Here is a 20,744-nt window from a genome sequence, read left to right as displayed (position 1 = left end):
TGAATATGATTGCTTTTATTTTCCTTTGCACAGCATTGTGATTGAATATCAACTGAATCCTCTGTGTTATTTGCAGCAAACTTTGTGTTTTCTCTGATTAGTTTGACCTTAAACATTCCAGTGGGAGAAAATGTATGTGCTCGCAAATCAGCACTAGTGATGGCAATAGCTTTGGCATGGATCATTTGTTTCTGAGAGCTGCTGTCAATTTGTCTTGGGATGAAGCAAATCCTTGCACTGCTGTTTGGTAATACGTAAGGTGTAGAGAGCAGTCACTTTATGCAGTGAGCAAATGAGGTAAGTGTGGTAAAGTGCCCCTGTTAACATGGTAGGTTTATTGCCTTACATTGTAGCAGAATTTCCTATGGATCAGGCTTATCAGTACTCAACTTCAAAACCTAAAAATGTACTTCAGAGTTATTCGAGTGATCTCTGTGGTGTTTGAAGGAGCACTTTAAAGAGCAAAGTTATTTAATAATTGCCATTGAGCAGAAGTGGTGCTGCACGGGAGTCAGGAGTGATTTTCTTTTTATTAACATCAGTGTTAGGCTCTTGGTAGTAGTACAAGGCAGTTAAAATTTCTGAGTGGCTGAAACGTGGGTGCTGCACACGTGGGTGCAAATGAGAGCTGGGGTGGCCAACAGCATCGGCATGGGAACGGTTGTGCTCCACGCACACACAGCCATGTCCCTGTCAGGTCTGGTCTGAATCATAGAATCACAGAATGGTTTGGGTTGGAAGGGACCTTTAAGATCATTTAGTTCCAACCCTCTGCTATAGGTCTCCCTCTAGACCAGGTTGTTTGCAGCTCCATCCATCCTGGCCTTTCCTTCCCACATATACACACACGTGTTGGTTAGACTTCGGAACTTACATTCATTCCAATTAAGGTAAGGTGTTAGTTTTACAGTTTCCTTAAAGCAAGGTATATAGTTTGTAGATCTTTAATATGCTCTGTTCTTTATCTGCTTAAACAATACAGTAAACGTTCACAGGAGAGCTTCTGAATGTATCAGCTTCTGTCGTGTTCCTGCTCTTTCTTCTTGTGTAGTTTGAGTTTGTGTGAGGAGAGGACCCAGCAGGTAATAAAAGTAAGGATGACGACTCAGCAAGTAAACTCTGAATTTATAGACTAAACTGGAAAGGTCTCTCACAAGCCAGTGCCCAGAGGGAAGCTGGAGTTGGAGTAGCTTCTGAAAGATTAAGGAATTTAAGTATATGCTGTAATTTCTAATTTAAAGAACATAGTCTTATCTTTAACGCTTTAATGGAAGAGGACGGTCTTTGCTAAAGTTCAGTCCAAACAGCAAAGAATATTTCTTGTACTTCGTTAACTATTAGTGCTAGTGAAGCCTTTCTTGTGCCACTTAAGAGAGATGTGGCAGTGCTTAGCTGAGTTGTGCTGTTTTGCAGAAGTTGTCAAATGTTCCAGTTGTGCTTTTCCCTTGTTCCCTGAAGAACACGGTTCTGCACCCTTCACATTAAATGGAAGCACTACAGCTGTGATTTGCACAGTGAACGCAATGTAGATAAGCTTCACCTGGAAGCAAAAATCAATAATAATTATGGCATGTCCTATTTGCACTAAAAGACATGAAGGAATGTATAAAATATGAATGAGACAAAAATGGCTGAATTAGTTAAAGATAAGTCTTGAGGTCTGATAACTAGTAACTGGTATCAAGCAGCAGTGAATTAATGTTGTGTGTAATCCTGGTAGTACCCAGTATGGTTCTTTTGATGTTATTGTGTCTGTAAATCATAGGTTTTCACTTCAAATCTGTATTCTAGCTCTCTGCAAACCACTGTTGCGATGTCTGCTGGCTTTGGGGAAGGTGGGGACCAGCACAGCCATATACAAAGCCAGAGCTCAGGCTGTGCCAATGAGGACTCAGCGATGCAAGCAATTGCAGCATGCTTAGCTTTGGCTTTAGGATTTGGCATCCCTAATTGCTTACACCTCTGTTCAGACACTGTGCTTGTTTAGCTGCCAAGAAGTCATGGAGAGCAAGAAGAATGCCCTTTTCAGGATTCTTTTTTGTTTGTTGGTTTACTTCTGTTTGTTTTTCTTATTTTTTTCCCCCAAAATCTGCATAAATAAGTGGAATTTAGGAAAGAGCACAATGAAAGCGCAACCATAGGCATAGGCAAGTAGTCGCAAGGACTGAGAGCATTGCCTGCCTCTCAAGGTAAGTTGCTTCTCTTGGAATGAAGAAGAGTTGAAGAGAAGACTTAGATAGGTTTGTTCCACTGAAAAATCATTCTTTTGATCTTCAAGGAGGGGTGTGAATTTAGGAGGGAGAAGAAAGGTAATTTCTAGTTGGTTTTTTTTTTTTACTGAATCAGAGCCCCAGGCCTTTTTTCCTCTACCCCTTCTCCCCTCCTTTTTTTTTATTATTATCAGCAGACATTTAATTTCTCTGAAATATTCCAGCCTTGATGCAGGCTGAAAGCATTCAAACACAATAGTGTACATACCTGTCAGACCATGGGGCAAGTGATAAATGGATGCCAGTATATGAACCATAGGAATTAGCTCTTTGAAGTGTAGCTTTAGAGTTAATGGCACCTCACTCACCTTAGGAAAGAGCCTTTTGGCTGCAATTTTGTAAATTCCTACTTGTATGGACGTATTTGCTGCTTGATTTCATGCATTTCTTGACTTTTTGTTATATGGAAATTCTGGTGTTGACATGTTTTCCCTAATTATTGGAAATATTCAAGCCATATATGTTGCAAAACAAGACCCTCTTTCACAGCCTTGGGGATGTTAGGTAAAGATTTCTCAAGACTCTGTGATTTTGCTTTTCTTATTCCTCTGAATTTGCCATATATTTTAAATTACACTGTAATAGTTCAAGGTTGGTTTTGGTGCAGTAAGATGTTCCCTTACAGGTATGTACAGGGCAGAAATGAGATGTCTCAGCTGGCTGCAGGTGGAGTGGTGTAAAGCAGTGCCTCCCTTCTGTTGACCCCCTCCAGCTTCCCAATACAGCCCACTGGAACAGACTGGCTCCCGTCTTCTGCTCCTGGGTGCGATGCAGGAGGTGGAGCCCAGAAGCCCCCTCTCTGACATGGGGAGAAACGTGAAGCAGTCACCTGCTCTGTGCTGCGAGCCCTGGCAGGGACAGGGTAGATGGCTGCAGGCAGAGGCTTCTTAAACTGATCTAGCTAGATTTTCAAGAGCATGTCTGATCATGGCTTGAGGAGTACACTGAATGCTTAATATAACTCAACCTATGCTGTGCTGATCTGTATCACGGTGAGCATCAGTGTTAATGGAGTGGATGTGAGTCTGTCTCCCCAGACAGCAGTGTACATACCATGACTGGTTTGCAGTCACTTCAAACCAGTTATGCAAGGTGTTTTCTTCCGTGCTGGCTGTGAAGCCTCCATCTTTCAGTGTGGTGCTGACCCAGAGAATGCAGCATCTAGGACAGAGGACAGGCAAACATAGCGTGTTGCTCTCAGCCCTACAGACTCAGATGTGTTACCACTTTTTCTTTTTTGTCACTTTGTGGGCTGTCCCTCACCTTCCATGCCTCCCCTTGATGAAGAACAGCCCTTGGGTAATGCTTTTTGCTTGTTCTTGTGCCATCCCTCACAGCTGCCCATTTGTCAGGCTTCTGTCTGCACATATCCCGACTGAAGCCTTTGCTCTGGTTGTTTTTCTATTTTCATTCCTGGCACATCTGACTACACAGCACAGTGTTGGCAAACCTGAACCTCCTGATACCTGATAGCCAGTGATGCTATCTGAGTCCTGGTGCTGATGCTGTAGAAAGATGAAAAAACAAATAGATTCATAGAATCATAAACGTTGGAAAAACCTCTAAGACCATCATGTCCAGCCTTCAACCCATTCTCACCATGCCTACGGACTGTTTCCCACATCGCCACATTTCTTAAAAGCCTCCAGGGATGGTGACTCTACCACCTCCCTAGGCAGCCAGTGCCTCACTAACCCTGTAAGAGAAGACATTTTTCCTTAATCCAACCTGAACCTTCCTTGGCTCAAGTTGAGCCATTACCTCTTGTCCTTCAGAGTATATCCCATGAGGACAAACATGTGATTTTGCATAGGAGTTTCAGTGTTCATTACCAAAGCCAGGCATTGGGCAGTATTGCATCTGTCCATTCCCTTGGATGGGGGCTCTCAGCAGGACACCACAAATAAAGCCAGCATCTCCTGTCACTGGGGCTTCATGGCTGGGCCTTAACTGAGGACACACAGTTTCCAGGTGTGGAGTTATTTTTTTTGGATGCTTTGAAATGTGAAGAAGCTGTGAAACCCAATAGCGTAGGTGAGCCAGAATTGTAGCAGAATTTTCTTGTCTGGTTTGCTATTCTTTTGGAAAGACTGCAAAGTCATTGCTACTGCTAATATTTTAGATCAGAGTGAATTTGGGGGAAAATGCAATGGCAAATCCAATAATAGGCAACACTGAACAGTGCTAGAGTTCTGTTTTCCATTTCTTGTAGAGCATGATAGAAGAGATCAGCTGCCAGAGTGAAAGAAATATGTCAGATTTAGCTGATGGTTTACAGTGTTTTATGTGGCAACGCGATTTCTAACTCTGACTTTGTTCGAACACTGCTTTTAGTAATGCTATTTTCTAAGGTAGTTGCTTAAGGTGTACAGAAGTACCCAGACCAATACATAGCAGTATATGATGCTATTGACAGTGTAGCTATAGGGATAATCAGTTCAAAGCAGTAACTGCCTCTGTAGTTTCAGATACGATATCGAGTTGCCATTTTAAAGGTTTGTTCTAGTGAGGTACTTATGGGAGCAAGAAGGTTGGTGGAAAGGAGGTTTCTCTAGTTTCCAGTTCACTTGGTTAAGCCAACTGTAAGCATAAAAATTGGTTAAAATGTTTTAATAGAAGTGTCAGAGAAGAAATTGTTACAAAGCTTTCTGTTATGGGCTCTTCATGTGACTCAAAAGAGTATTCACGTGTCACTTCAGTAAATACTCAAACTTTTTGGTATTAAATAATTTCAGTATAAGATTTTCAAGGTAGCAAAAATGTTTGCAAGTAATAAGGCTTTAAACTACTTTTTTACTTACTTGTACTTTATGGCTTTACTGTGCCAATTCTCTCTGTTTTCATCTAGGCGTTTGGATGCTAACCACATCACAGCTGTTCCCAAAGACAGCTTTGAGGGGCTGGTGCAGTTGCGTCACCTTTGGTTGGATGACAACAGTTTAACAGAAGTTCCCATCCATCCACTGAGCAACCTCCCCTCCCTGCAGGCGTTGACGCTGGCCCTTAACAAAATAACACACATTCCTGACTATGCGTTCACAAACCTTTCAAGTCTTGTTGTTCTGTGAGTATTTGTAACTTTGCTTGATGGATCACTTAGATTCTCCCCAGTTAGAGTTAAATGGTCCTGAAGATGGTGTTTTGTTTGTTTTAGTTCAGTGGCCTTGTAACAGCCTCTACTACCAATGCAAGATGTTACCCTTGTCAAATGTGCTAGTCAATCTGCTGAAGACTTTCTCCTAAACAGAAACTCCAAAGTGCAACAAATGGGTTTATTGCTGTATGTTTTCATGGCATCTCGTTTTAGTAATGAATATTTCAAATAAGTGGCTGTCAGAAAATGGTTCCAAAGATATTAAAATATAAAGAAAATACTACCTGCCACAGGCCGTGTTTCTATCTAGTCCTAAATATTTCCAGAGATAAATATTAAATTTCTTTTTATTTATGCATTTAAATCATATTTTATCACACTTCTGGATAGCGAGTAAAGTTCTAAAATAGGTTGTCTCGACAGCAGGCAATCCATTCTGTTCCCATACAAGAGTGAAATATTTCTGTCTTGCAGTGAAAGACATTTTTCTGCATAATCCATTCCATGTAATGTTTTTTCTAAACCATTAAACTATTTCAATTTCACAGAATTATCTGCTAACTTATTAATTTATATGAAGTCATTCATGTGTTTTCATTTTTGCTTTGTTCTTTGTTAGACATCTTCATAACAATAAAATAAAAACAATAGGAAAACACTGTTTTGATGGTTTGGACAACCTTGAAACCTTGTAAGTATGCTTCTTTAAAGTAATTCTTTGTTCAGGGTGATTTGTCTCATTCATCGCCTACTCAAGGTTACTTTACTGTTGTGATGAAGATTTTGCAAATAAGGCATGTGTGCAGCACAACACATAACTCCCACACTTGTGTTCATCTCAGGTTTCAAAAGTAAAGGGTAATATCAGTGCAGTGCTCAACCAAAAGTAATTAGCTCTGTTGAGAAGCAGGTAAATATTAGCCTGGGTGAAATGTCATGATGGATGGCGTGGCTCTTAATGTTCGTAGTACTGATCTAGCTGGTGTATCTTTGCACAGCACTCCACTGACTCAGGCATATATATCAGAAGTGTTTGAGTGGCCCTGTATGTGATAAGGGACAAATATTTGTTTCTCAGATTTACTGTGGGATTAAACTTATTTAAAATTCGTTGTCAAATCCATTGTGTGAGAACAGGAAGTTCCTCAATGGGCTGTTTTTCTGCTGTTCCTTTCTTACTGGTGCACGGGCACCACTGGAAACTGTCTTGCAGATATCCTGGCAGCTCCTAAATGAATCACTGATATGCGCTGTTCCAGTGTGATGGCATTTACCTATGCTTCTGTTTAATATTTAGAATCGATTTTGTTGGAAGAGATCTGCTATTGCCTAATGGCTTACTTACTGTTTCTCTTATGAAACCTGAAAGCAAAGGTTTTGGAGTATATTTTTAAAGAGTAATCATGTGTGTCAACATTTTGTTGTTATTATTTTGAAATCTTAGTTCATTTTTTTTTGCAAGTTAATCTGAATGAAAATCTGTGAAAAATACTGCGCTTTGCTGTGAACAAATGTCATTTGGCTTAGCATGAATAATCCTGGGCGATCTTAAGTAACTTAGAAAGTTAATTAGCTGGTTCTAAGGCATGTAATAAATGGGAAGACTGAAACTAAGTTAAAAATTAGGTTATTCTGCGGTGTAGTTAAAGGTGTTTTTAGAACTTTTCACTTTCATTGAGTTGTCAAGTTGTCTTAAATAAAAATGATTTTAATAGTTCGTAATCATGATTAAATATTTTTTAAACTTTCCTGCTTTGTTTCCTCTAGGGATTTAAATTATAATAACATGGTGGAATTCCCTGAAGCCATAAAAGCACTCCCAAATCTAAAAGAGTTGTGAGTATTGCCTGTTGCTCCTTTTTACCTGTTTTCTCTCTCCTTTCCATAAATAAAAAGAAAAGAAATTCCCAGATTTAAGAATACTCATCTGATTATGCACCAACCTTGATCAGATTAAGTTATGCTAAGTGATGCTATAATTAAAGGAAAATATAATCAACAACTACAGAGGGAGCCTGCTGAAAATGATTTTGGAGTTGTACAACCAAGGAATTTATTCAGGAGTACCATTAGCATAGATCTTAATCAGGAGCAGGTTTTAGCCTCCAGTAGCAGAATTATGTATTCACTGGTCATGTGTGTCTTCCTTTTCCCCTCCTTTAACAGGGAAGCAAATAAGAGAAAGCGTAAGATCATGTTTTGGACAGAACAATTTCTTTCTAGTGAAACGCTTTCAGTTCAGCTGATGTGCCATAGACAAAAATCATGCCTTCAGACTTGCTGCTACGGTTTTACATAGTCGTATTTAACTACTACCCTAATTTGGGTGGGGCTGGGAATTGCATAGGTGTATCTACACAGAAAAAATGACTATTAGTTGAATCTACTGGCAATATATTTCTAAATGCGGGTTTTCTTTCCTAATATCTTTAGGGCATTTCACAGTAACTATATTTCCATAATTCCTGATGGTGCATTTGCAGGAAACCCCCTTCTAAGAATGATGTAAGTAATTTTCATGCATCTATTTTTAGTCTGTAGCAGACGATGACTGTAAGAGCAGTGATTGAATCATGCTTTTTATTTTCCAGACATTTGTATGATAATCCTTTGTCTTTTGTGGGGAACTCAGCATTTCAGAATCTGTCAGATCTGCATTCCCTGTAAGTATCCTCTCAACTGAATACTCCAATACATAGATATGAAATGCTATGGCTCAAAAATCAAATCAGCAGAATTTCCTGGCTGCTTCTAGCTCCTCCTGTACAACTTTTTTAGCGGTTAATTGTAACAAATGTTGTTGTTAGGAACATGCAGTTTCATCAGAAGCTTTGGTAAATATGTTTTACAACTTTTTTTTAATCTTCATTACCTTGCATAAGACATAACCTCAGGCCAAATGCTCAGGTTCTTACTTAAATAAACTCCAGTATGGTTTTGAACAGAGGTGTGCACTGTGAGCATGTTTTGCAGGTTAGTGCATGCATATTCTCAAATAATGTCAGGTCTGGGGGTGACAAGTAACAAAATGGACCGTGATGTCAATCTTTGAACCTACAAACTACCTGAGAGTTTATGTCTTTTTCGTAGGTGTTTTTATATAATGCTTTCCAATTTGATGAGTTCCACTTTTTTCTAACAGAGGAAAAATTTAATAAGCAGATTATTAGTATAAGAAGCACTTAGAAGAATAGCTCAATGTATAAAATTTAAACAATAATAGGGATGTTAGAATGCCTCCTTAGTGAAAATATCTACCCGATAGCAGGACTTCATGTTGTAATTCATTTGTGTGATAGGTGACAGCTAATTTTTCTGGCGTCCTTTTTAGGGTCATTCGGGGTGCCAGCATGGTGCAGTGGTTTCCCAATTTGACTGGAACCGTTAATCTGGAGAGTTTGTAAGTATCTTCTGCAGAAATAATTTTTTTTTTTAATTATTTTTATTTTGCCTGATTTGAAATGATTAGAATGTGATTTAGGGGATCTAGAGAGCTACTTGGGTATATGTTCTCTTTTGTCAATAAATGTCTTAATGCCTTAATCCAGCACCTGACAGCTAAAAACACCATCCTACCTCTGCTCTTAGATAAGCTTCTTATATTATACGATCAACAATACAGATACTTATATATGGTGTTTTGATTTTCTTTTTCATAGAACTCTAACGGGGACCAAGATAAACAGTATTCCTGTTAACTTATGCCAAGAGCAAAAGATGCTACGAACTTTGTAAGTGTACACATTTTGCTCTTATTTTCATTTGGATGAAAATGTTTTGATGCAGAGAATGTAGAGCTAATTTAAAGGGAAAGTATTGTTCAGGTAGTATTATAAAGGCAAGACTAAAAAATTAGTAAGAATGTGTTTAAAATAAATGCAAAAGAACAAACTGGCAAATGGAACCATTTGGGAGTAGGCAAAGCCATGTTTACAAAGAATGCACAAGAAAATTTGGAACAAAACCAATTCCTGAAAAACAGAGAAGAAATATTATTTTGTTTTATAGAAGATGAATTGAGATAGAGGACGATGATGTGGGACTTATCTTTTGCATAGGTATTTAAATGTTGTTTACAAGTTTCTAGTCTCCTTTTTTTTGCTGCAGAATTTCATGAAAAATTCTGGGAGGTAGCAGCACCCTAAATAAAAATTTGCACTAAATTTCTGCTTTGCATACGCTCTGGCCACTTAAATCTAAACATGATTTTATATTACAGCTCTCAGAATTCAGGTAGCTTGGACAGTATGGTTTTTTGCTACGCATATATCCAGTGATGAGATGTTCCAGTTAGAGCAGAGTTAAATTAAGCATCCTCTTTCCATTTCCTGTTTTGAAGGGACTTGTCTTATAACAATATAAAGGACCTCCCAAGTTTTACAGGCTGCCGCTCCTTGGAAGAAATGTGAGTAGAAATACACAGTGGTTATCTTTATTTCCTGTTTAGTACCCTGAGTCCCAATCTCCAGAAATGTTTTTGCTTCACTTTTGATGACAAATACACTTCTAAGATTAAGGCCATGTGGCTGTGTCGTGTGAAGACTGCTGGGCAGAAAATTCAAGCAGCTCGGGTTTAATTGTTCCTATGGCACAAAAAAGAGTGAAGGACACGTGAATCTTGATGTGTAGAAGTATTGCTATATGCACAAATGTAATGAGCAGTTGGGTGTTTTCCTTCCTGCCTTGTATTTCTTCCATACTTCAGTTACCTTCAACCAACAGTCTGTACTCTGGTAAAATACTTTCTCCTGTAATTCCTGTGAGGCGCATTCTCTTTCTCAAAACCTGTCTTTGTTCTTCCTTATTTCATTGGTATAAAGCTTCTTAAACTTTATTTTTAGACCCTATGCATTTTTTCACCTACCAGTGTTCCTGCTTCTCCTTAAACCTCCCCTGCTCTCAACTTTCTTAACACTTAATGAGATTGGGAATAATAGGCTTCTCACAGGTCTTTGCTACTATACTCTGACAACTTTGGGCTCATTGTACCTGTTTTTCGCTGTAAAACATCTGGCAATACATCTTCAGAGCTCATGGTGTGTGAGAAAAGCCTGGTACTCTCCAACAAAGGCACCATTGATGTAATTTTTGTTAGAACATGTTGTTGATGTATACACAAGGGAGACTAATGGAGTTTGTCGGAAAGGGACATCGAGGGCAAATGAACTGGAAGTATAACTTGCCCATTAGTTCTTGAAGCATTTCTCAGCATTTTCCTTTCATAAATCTATATTGAGAATTGAAAGTGCATCGAGGGTGTTAAAGTGTCCTAAAGATTCCTTGAAGAGTTAAGTAGATTTGCGTTAAATCTCAGTGACTCTTGATAGTTTGCCAAGTGCTACTTTTCACTTGGAAGTAATTCCATTCACACTCAGCACTCTCCTTTAAATTATAAGATCTGTGAATTGAGATTGAGTAAAGGTGCCACAAAGGACCATTATATTTATGCTATTGTAGCTAATGTGAAATGTAGTTTGTGTAAGGGGAAACTGGAAAACACCTTGCCCTTGGGAAGGCTACCTCTTCTTATTAGCAGCCATCAAGCTATTCCTTGGTCTGAAGTTAGCCTGTTTGCCAATAAAGTTTTGTTTCTTCACAGTTCCTTACAGCATAATCAAATCCATGAAATCACAGATGATACCTTTCAAGGACTGTCCTCCCTTCGTATACTGTAAGTGTACATAGACACATACTGAATAAAACAAAATCTTTTTGACTCCAGCGTAAATTGACATTGGGTTTGGTGTTGTGAATCTTGTTTATGTCAAAAGGCCAAGAATGCTGGATCCTAAGGTGAAGCAAACAATATGCAAGAGATGCTATACTAGCAGCTGCCAATTTTACACTCCATTTTGCCTTTGTAGACATTCACATATATATGTATCTAAAGAGAATTTTTTTGGTAGTCTACTGTTTTGCATTGTGCTATTTATTGGATCATTTTATCTGTTTTCCTTGAGAGGAGCAGACCAGTAATCAAAATTATCCCCTACCTTCACAAGTCTAGCTGTATGAAGATTACATAGAAACAGTGAAGTTATCTGGGAAAAAAAATTCAGATGTTGACAGGGGATTTGAAAGGAGTATCTTAATATAAATCATAGTGATCAAGCAGGAGCTGCATCTGGATTTTGAAATCCAACAAAGTAGATGTCCTTTTCTTTGTTCTGTTCCCCCACCCCTTCTGCCTTGCCCTGCTGCAGGTGTTGTCACCAAAGTGATCTTCCTGGCACCTTCAGCCTGGGAATGGGTGATGCCAAAGCCTGCCTCTGCCTTGGGAGCACCAGCTGAACTGCCAGGGCTAAGGAAAAAAGGGGAAAAGGGAGTTCTAGTAGGATACAATTGCTACCTTGGGAATGGGGTGAAGCTGGTTATGGCTGCCTGACCTAGAGGTTCAGCTTCTACTGCACCTGTCTGACTGGGGGGAGAAGGGAAATGGTAGGGTTGTTTGGCTTTTCTATCAGAGGTATAATTGATGTGCCATTATGTATAATGGATGTACTTCTTCTCTGAACAGTGGTTGTTGCAACGGTTAGATGAAGCTGCTAAAATAATCATACTTGGCTTTTGTTGCAGTGACCTCAGTCGAAATCGAATCTGTAAGATCCACAAGGAAGCTTTCACCACCATTGGAGCTATTGTTAATCTGTAAGTAGGCTATTCTGTACAGTAGCCTCCTCTCTCTGTCATTAAATTGCTGAGATAGTAAATGCTTTTAGCTTAAAACTGGCATGTGTCCATCATACGTTTCATCTCCGTGGATCATGAAACCTCATGCTCACTGAAGCTATGCAGGGTGTACTCATACAGAACAAGGCATACTCTAAAGCACCTGCAGCACCAAGAGTCATTTTCCAGACCACAGCTTTGGTGTGAGACCTTAAAGACATCAAACTTATGTTGTTGTAACACTGTCTTAATATTCACATTTCAGAGACCTAAGTTTCAATGAACTCACCTCAGTTCCAACAGAAGGATTGAGTGGATTGAACCAACTTAAACTTGCAGGAAATTCTGAGCTGAAAGAAGCTTTGGCAGCGCAGAACTTTGCAAAGCTTCGGTATGTTGGTTAATAGCACTACAGTACCGCACTTCCTTACTTACTCAGTGGCAAGCAATTTGACAATAAATGAAGCCAACTTAGATAATATGACAGATGATCAGGCCCTTCAGCAAGTCCTGTAGTGCCTCAGTATTGGCATCCCAACTGTTCTGATGGAAATGCCACTTGCAGACTATTTTCCTGGAACCTGTTACATTTTTCCTATGCCACTTTTCAGGCAGATATAATCATCTGACTTTATAGCAGTGGTTTGGATAGATTCCATTTGTTACTGAACTGAGCACATCTGTCTTTCAGTGTGTGAAAAACGGGAACAGACTTGCAGGTGCCTGATTCCATAATCACCACACTTGGTACATATGCTGTTTATTCTTGGAGGTGAATGATAAGAGTAACAGTAATCATTCAAAGGGAAACCTGTTACTGATTTCAATAGGTGATCAGAGGTGGTGAACTGATTTCCATTTTGAAAGATCTTTGTACACATGGATATTTCAGTCTTCAAGAAACAGTTAAAAATTGTTTCCTATACCGCCCAATGGAAAAAATGGAGATGTAGATACTGTTAATTTGTGTAAGGCTAGCAGAAGATTCTGTGTCACTCTTAGAATTAGGCCTCAGCAATCCCATGGAAACAACAGATGAGCTTTTTGTTTGTGGTCTGTGTTTGAGAGCTAATGCCCTGTGGGAGCCTTCAGACCATTTTTCCTCGTAAAAATTTACAGGAACATAATTGCAGAACAGTGCTGCAAATAGTTGATACTGTAGCCCTGAGTAAGAAAAGTTAGCTTTTGGTCTGCTATTATCTAATTGTTTACGTGGACTTTTAAAATCTCTGTATGCAGGTGTACTACACTTCTACCAGGATTAATAGCATGTACCATTTCTAGCAAGCATGCAGAAAGACAATAGCAAAAACAATTTTCTTTTTGAAGAAACAAAATGCCTTTATAACATCTTGGTCATTTAGGAATTAACTTTCTTACAAAACAGTTCTGTATAAATTAACTTGATTAATTTGCAGTTTTTATTTGTACAGTAACGCCACAAGCATTGATCAGAATTTGTTTTTTAAAAGGAAGAAAAGGAGAAGTGAAGAGAGCAAAACATCCTTGTTGCAGGCGAGACTTGGATGCATCACCTGTCCTTTATCTTGTGAAAAAAATTCATCAGAAATGATTACAGCTGATCCAATTTGAATTTTCTTTTTCTTAATGACCGTGACAAAAAACTTAGTTTTAGCACTAAGCGTGTCCCTTAATATTTTTAATAGGTGATACACCTTAAAGTAGCATCAGATCTTCATTGTTTTGCCTGTATTTCAGGTCTCTATCGGTACCATATGCTTACCAGTGCTGTGCATTTTGGGGCTGTGATTCTTACTTAAACTCAAATGCTGAAGATTCTAGTCACCAAGATCAAGATGCCATGGGGGATCGTGAAAAGAGTAAGTGCACTTATCCTAATGAGGAACATGTGGGACCAAGTAACAGTGTATGTTGTCTTTGAATAAACAAACATGGAAAAGCTGGCTCTGAAAGTGCTGAGCAATTGCTTGCGGATAGACAGGTGCCATGTTCTTTCTAAAATTGTGAAGTGGATTTATCTGATAGTGTGAGATGTGCCTGTTTTTGTTGGGTTTTTTCTTTTTTTTTTTTCTTTTGGTTAAAACTGTATTAAACTGCCAGGACTCATTCTGTCATTTTGTGCCAGAGCAGAAATGTTCTCATGATTTCAGTATTTTGGCCCACATGTTCAGAAAGCTTGTCGTTGCATTGTCTAGTTCAAAGCTGGTAGATCTTTTTCCCTGGTGATGAAAGATGTTATTTCTTTATTACAAAGCACTGTGAGCAGCTACAACAGGCAGTAGTAACTTAAACTGCTGCAGCAATTTCTGCATTGAGTATTCAACGTTATGGGGTAAACTAGAACTACTCCACTTGTTATAGGCTTGAAAGCTGGCAAAGTGTTAAGTCTTTGATCTTTCAAAGCTGTGTTTCTGTCCTAGGCAGCTTCATTACATTTTGGTTTTTTTTCTTTCTTTCTACAACTAATCTGTTTTTCATTTTACTTGGATACAGCTGATGCAGATGGTCTAAGAAATGAGGAAAATGCGGAACTGGGTCAGACTATTATTCACTGCACACCAGCAATAGGTAAATCTAATAAAGTGCTTTAGCCACATATTGAACTTCATGCATAGTGTTATGCAAACAGCTGTCTGAAGAAATATGCTTTGTTCCTCATTCACTCCATATAGAGAAGGTTAAATTCTGTAGCACTTAGTAAACTTCATTTGATGCTAATATTGTTTTGGATGAGAGTCACAAAGATCTGCCTCAGCTTTAGACACGACACTGTATGGGAGAACTACGTTACCAAAAAACTGAAGTTGGTTTCCATAAGCAGAACATACCAGACTTGTATTTGGAGCTTGCTGTGTTTAATGCACTGCCCCCTAATTCTGTGTTACTCTTGTCAATGAAGTATCTGCGGAGCAGATGGTATGAATGCTCATCTGTTTCAGCAAGAAGTCAGCCTGTGCTTTTAAAAGCTTAAACTATTGTCATTGGGGTTTAAACAGCCTGACAGTGTTCTCCTAGCCCTTTTGTGGCAGCATTAACTGACAGCAGAGGGCTGTTGCTAGTAGCTGGAGTAACATCTTAAACTGCTGTGGATATTGATACAGTGAGTACCAGAACTCCAGTTTGGGCTTGAATGGCTTAGGAGTGTTGAAAGTCTTTGATCTTGTAGACAAATATTCCTAGGCAGTTTCATTGCTGCCCTTCTGCTTATCTTCTTTCCACTATGCATTTCCATGCACAGTTCCTCTCAGCTCCTAAAGTGCTGGCTGTGGTGCCTCCTACTTCCTCACCCTTCCCATGGGCTGTTGAGAGAAGCTTTTACACATCTTGTATCCTCCTGTTTGCATGGATAGGAGTACACAGATTATGCTTCCAGTATGCTTCCAGTGAAGTTGATTCCGGATCAACAGAAGTTCTCCAAGTTTTATTCTTTTTTTCCTAGACTGGTATTTTACATCCACTGTAAAAACTCACCTGTTAGCTCTTCATCTTTTGAGATAGCTCTAGCTTTAGTGTACAGAATATTACAAAGATTTCTAGATTACAGTAAAAAAAAACGTGGTCAGAAAATCAAATACACTACTAATGTAACTCTATGCTGAGAACTAATTTGACTAATGCTGCTTATGTGGTTTGAGCTCCTGTTTGCAGAATGAGAGTTCAGCTGATCTGTTACACAGGTTAAATCTTTAAAGCCTTTATCTCTCTTTTTGCCCATACCAGAGGTGCTGTAGCTCTACAAGGAGCTAAGAGCTTGTTTTACAAGTTCACAATTTGCCTTGTTTTTCACCCGTCCCTCCCATGCTAGCAACTTATTTTCCCTGCTGTGCTGTTGTCTGGTCATAAGTAGGACGCTCCACCCACCACCTAAATTCTGAATCATTGCTTATCCCGTAGATCCACTTTCCACTTTGCCTAATGGCAGGAATGGATTGCTGAACTCAAGCAGCAAAATTCGTTCTCCCTAGCATGAATTTTCCCAATGGGTTTGGCACGTTTTTGTTCTTTGTCTAAGGGTGCACCATGATGTAGTGATTACAGAACAGATTTCAAATTGATTTTGGAAGCACAAATTGCATTTTAAAATTTCTTAAGTAGGAAGTTGTTTTTACTTTTAAGTATATTCAGTTTAGATCCCTTGAGGACCTCCTGCTCAGAAATACCTGCAGAAAGAAAGGGAGAAGAGGGAGAAGGATCTAATGCTCATTCTGCTGGTCTGATAATCCAATTAGCAGCATTATTTCTTACTCAGAAATTAAGCTTGGTCATTCAAACAAACAAAAAGATTCCTTCCTGTCTTGTCACCTCAGTTACTTCTGCAAGTTGCTTGAGGCATTCGGAGATAGATGCCTGCGCTGATGTTGAAGCTTTCTCTGCAGCCAGCATTAGGATTGGGTTTTGCTTACCTTTCACTTTCCTAAAAGGAGGGTGGGAGCTACATGGGGCCGAGACCAAGGGCTCTGGATGGACAGCTCAGGAGCTGTTCTGTGAGCCCTGTTTGGCAGCACGGTTTGGTGGCTTTTTGCTTTGCCTTCAGTTCACAGAGGACCTGACTACACAGAGGGATCCCTTGGTATTGTGTTTAGAACAATTAGCAGAACCTAATGGGGATAAAGGAGAGGTTAAATTCTTCTAATTCTTACTTAAAATCAGTGGGATTTCCCTATGGAATAAATAGCAATTAGAAGGATTAGAAGGGTATGCAGAAATGGTGACCTTTTTGCTGGTCTTGCCTCATATTATTTTGCTTGCTAGATATTATTATTTAAAGTATTCTTCTTTTACCACTTAGTTCTTCACCTCAGTGGCAAAAGAAGAAGGAAATCCAATTCTTCATATATGGCTTTCCAAGCTCACAAAGCCCTCCCATAAGACAGAGCTGGGGAGAGGTGAATTCCTGTACCTATTAAAGCTGATAAATTGAATTTGTTGGCTGTTTTATACATACTTCCTTATGACCAGAAGCAATTCTAGAAGGCATGTTTGTAAAGCATGTTTTCAGAGAGCATGTTAATTAAAAAAAAAAAACACCTTACCCCTTATAAGTTGGTTTCAAACATTTGATTTTGTATAGTTGCCAACTTTTTAATAAAGTATAAAATCTCAAAAAAAAAAAACCAAAAACAAAAAACAAAAAACCCACCAATAATGAAGTATGTAGGTGACACTAATAAAAACTATTTTGAGGAGCTTAAAGGTAGTTAAGTGTGTTTACCTAGTTTGTTTATTTAAAGTATTCCCAAGTGACCATTCATCACAGTAATTACTATTTCAGGCATAATTAATTAGTAAATAGCTTCAGCAGAACAGCTTACTTTCAAGTGACCTATTTAGCAGTTCAGCTGGGTACTCTATTCATCAATTAATGAACGAGTAGTCTTGTAAAACATTTGAATAAACTCCTTATCAAGGCACAGTTTTTTTTTTTTTTCCTAAACTGGTTGTCCTTCTGCTTTTTTTCTTGTAGGTGCTTTTAAGCCTTGTGAATATTTACTGGGAAGCTGGATGATTCGACTTACTGTCTGGTTTATTTTTTTGGTTGCTTTGTTCTTCAACCTGCTTGTCATGTTAACAGTATTTGCATCTTGTGCTCCATTGCCATCTTCCAAACTGTTCATAGGTCTGATTTCTGTCTCTAACTTATTTATGGGAGTCTATACTGGTATTTTAACTTTCTTGGATGCTATCTCTTGGGGAAGATTTGCTGAATTTGGCATATGGTGGGAGACAGGCAGTGGTTGCAGAGTCGCTGGCTTTCTTGCAGTATTTTCATCAGAAAGTGCCATTTTTTTCCTGATGTTGGCGGCTGTTGAACGGAGCTTCTCTGCAAAGGAAATCATTAAAAAGGGGAAAAGCAATCACCAAAAACAGTTTCAAATCGCAGCAGTTCTTGCTTTCCTGTGTGCTGTGGTAGCAGGATGCTTACCACTTTTCCATAAAGCAGAGTATTCGGCATCACCCCTTTGCTTGCCCTTCCCCACTGGAGAGACTCCTTCCCTGGGCTTCACAGTAACTTTAGTGCTTCTGAATTCATTGGCATTTTTGCTGATGGCTATTATCTACACTAAACTTTACTGCAACTTGGAAAAAGAGGACCTCTCAGAAAACTCACAGTCCTGCATGATTAAGCATGTCGCGTGGCTAATCTTCACAAACTGCATCTTTTTCTGCCCTGTTGCATTTTTCTCGTTTGCACCGTTGATCACTGCGATTTCTATCAGCCCTGAGATCATGAAGTCTGTTACCTTGATATTTTTTCCATTACCCGCGTGCCTGAACCCGGTCCTGTACGTCTTCTTCAACCCAAAGTTCAAGGAGGACTGGAAGTTGCTCAGGCGCCAGGTGACAAGGAAGAATGGAGTGGTAGCCATCTCCATCAGTGCTCAAGGGGGATGTGCAACGCAGGACTTTTACTATGACTGTGGCATGTACACACACCTGCAGGGTAACGTCGCCATGTGCGAGTGCTGTGAATCGCTCCTCCTGTCCAAGCCTGTGCCATGCAAACACTTGATCAAATCCCACAGCTGCCCCACACTGGCAGTGGTGCCTTGCCAAAGGCCGGATGGCTACTGGTCAGACTGCGGCACCCAGTCAGCCCACTCCGACTATGCAGACGAAGATGACTCCTTCGTGTCGGACAGCTCAGACCAAGTGCAGGCCTGTGGCCGGGCCTGCTTCTACCAAAGCCGAGGCTTCCCTCTGGTTCGCTATGCCTACAACATCAACATACCAAGAATTAAAGACTGAGAGGCTCAACTGCTGACTCTCCTAACAAGGAGGTACCACACTTCACAGACCATTGCCTCTTTCAGCCTTTCCGAGCAGGAAGCACTTTTGTAATCATTGTTTAGTGTCATTTCTAAAAGAAGGGAAGTGGGCAGTCATTTCTTGAGCCATACATTTAAAAAGAATTAAACAAATAAATAAATTGCCCTGACTGTAAATAATTGGTCAACCAAATTTGTTACCCAGTATTTTTACTCTGTCTGAGCAATAACGATTCCTTTTATACCATTTTTACATGCTGATGGTCTGTTTCCATGTTGTAGTCCAGTTGTGTTTTACTTCTGCTGTTGGTGAGGTAAGTTCTGATTATTTTATTTTTCCTGCCAAAGCACAATATAAAGGACAGCTGTTAATATTAAAGAAATTATTTTTAAATGTGACTTTTCTATAATTAAGCAACAACTCTCTTGCTAGCTTTATATAGTGTATTCAGCATTGAATCTCAGGATGAATTTTACTGCAGGGCCAAAAAAGGGATTAGTTCTCCCATGCATAACTGTGAGAGCAATATGGGAATACTGTTTTTGTTTTGTATTTCAAGCCAGCATTCAGAATTTTTCTTTTTAAAAAAGATTGTTGTAATAAAAACACTTGTAATCACAATATCTGCAGATGATGCAATAAGAATATTAACAGCTGTCAGGAGTAATAGGGCTGAAGATGTTTTTCAGTGACGATGAATTACTTCAGGTGAACCACAGCCATCTTCTTCAGTATTACGCAGTAGGGTCACGTTGTTGGAAGGAACTTGGATGCATCAGGCAGTGTGTTAGCAGTGCTGCCGACATACACAGCTCATGGGTTGGTAGAAAAAGACTGGCTAATTCTCTGCAGCCTGTTGAGTGCTAGTGCTTACCAGTATTGTCTGTGAGCAGTTTTAGATTTTAGTAATCGGGGAGGAAACAGAAAGTAATTTTTGCAATAGAAGAAAAGCATTTTTGCCATTATTATTTTTTTTTTTTAGTGAGTGTGAAGTACACTGTGCAAAGTTGCTGATTTTCACGCAAGTCAGTGCATCATTTTTAAACCATTTATGTCCTGAGATCCAAATGATTTAAGTGATCTCAATATATCTACATTTAGTTTGAAATCTTTATATCTGATAGTTATAAAATTATGAATGCACAATTAAGTAATTATGTTGTTTGAATAATATAATAAATCAAGGGTGAATTCACTGCCATCCCAGTCACTCTGGAAACATTCTTCTTAAGATTTAAAGCTAGATTGCAGTTTTGAGAATTAACCTGTATATACTGTTTATACAATGAATTTTTATCTTTGTACTGTAAATTATTTGATAGAACACATGATGGGAAATGTGGCTTCACTTCATTTTGTTAATTAAAGCTACCTCCTAAACAATAGTGGCTGCCAGTAGCAGAATGTTTAAAATGTGGTTTATATACTTTTTGCATTGTAAATAGACATGGTTGTATATTGTCACTGTAATAAAAACAGAATCCTTGTATATCAAAATCATGTAGTTTGTACAAAATATGGGAGGATTATTTACTGTATGCTGTTAATTTTGTAAGCCAAAATATTCACGTGTAAAAACAGAAGAAAACCAATCCAGAGCTGTTAGTTCTTATATTTATACTCATGAATATAACATCTGCAGTTAGCATGGAATGTTACACTGAAAGCAAATAAAGGGTACATGAACACTGATGGTTATTTTTCTGTTTTTCCAAAGTTGAGGCTGAAAATGGTGCACGGGCATGAAACTGTAGACAACAACCAACAGAATTAACGTGGTTAGGGTTTTGGGAAGGAAAAGCCAGCAAAATAAGAAAGTTGCCAGTTTACCGTGGATTCAGTGGATTGACCATTTCTGATTAATGCAGCCTCTTGGCCTGCAAAAGGTTAAAACTTTAAGAGAAGTACTTACCCTTTTGCAAAGCAGTCTCTTTAAAATAGATATTATGTATTGTATTCAA

At 39.0% G+C, this 20,744-nt stretch overlaps 1 protein-coding gene across 5 annotated transcripts in view; it reads left to right on the top strand.

Moving 5' to 3' along the window:
- Nucleotides 1-20,475, top strand: part of LGR4 (leucine rich repeat containing G protein-coupled receptor 4) — a 60,534-nt gene extending 40,059 nt beyond the window's left edge. For all 5 annotated transcript variants that reach the window (XM_426162.8, XM_046942137.1, XM_040702059.2 and 2 more), the window contains exons 5-18: nt 5,119-5,334; nt 5,984-6,055; nt 7,132-7,200; nt 7,798-7,869; nt 7,956-8,027; nt 8,696-8,764; nt 9,024-9,095; nt 9,704-9,769; nt 10,964-11,035; nt 11,941-12,012; nt 12,299-12,424; nt 13,753-13,874; nt 14,509-14,583; nt 17,480-20,475. In XM_426162.8, the coding sequence (XP_426162.3) occupies nt 5,119-5,334; nt 5,984-6,055; nt 7,132-7,200; nt 7,798-7,869; nt 7,956-8,027; nt 8,696-8,764; nt 9,024-9,095; nt 9,704-9,769; nt 10,964-11,035; nt 11,941-12,012; nt 12,299-12,424; nt 13,753-13,874; nt 14,509-14,583; nt 17,480-18,762 (2,458 nt within the window). In that variant the 3' untranslated portion in view covers nt 18,763-20,475. The remainder of the gene's footprint in view (nt 1-5,118; nt 5,335-5,983; nt 6,056-7,131; nt 7,201-7,797; nt 7,870-7,955; nt 8,028-8,695; nt 8,765-9,023; nt 9,096-9,703; nt 9,770-10,963; nt 11,036-11,940; nt 12,013-12,298; nt 12,425-13,752; nt 13,875-14,508; nt 14,584-17,479) is intronic.
- The last annotated feature ends 269 nt before the right edge of the window (nt 20,476-20,744 follow it).

The sequence above is a fragment of the Gallus gallus genome, chromosome 5, assembly GCF_016699485.2.
Source record: "Gallus gallus isolate bGalGal1 chromosome 5, bGalGal1.mat.broiler.GRCg7b, whole genome shotgun sequence".
NCBI lineage: Eukaryota > Metazoa > Chordata > Aves > Galliformes > Phasianidae > Gallus > Gallus gallus.
This window is presented reverse-complemented; position numbering and strand designations above follow the sequence as displayed.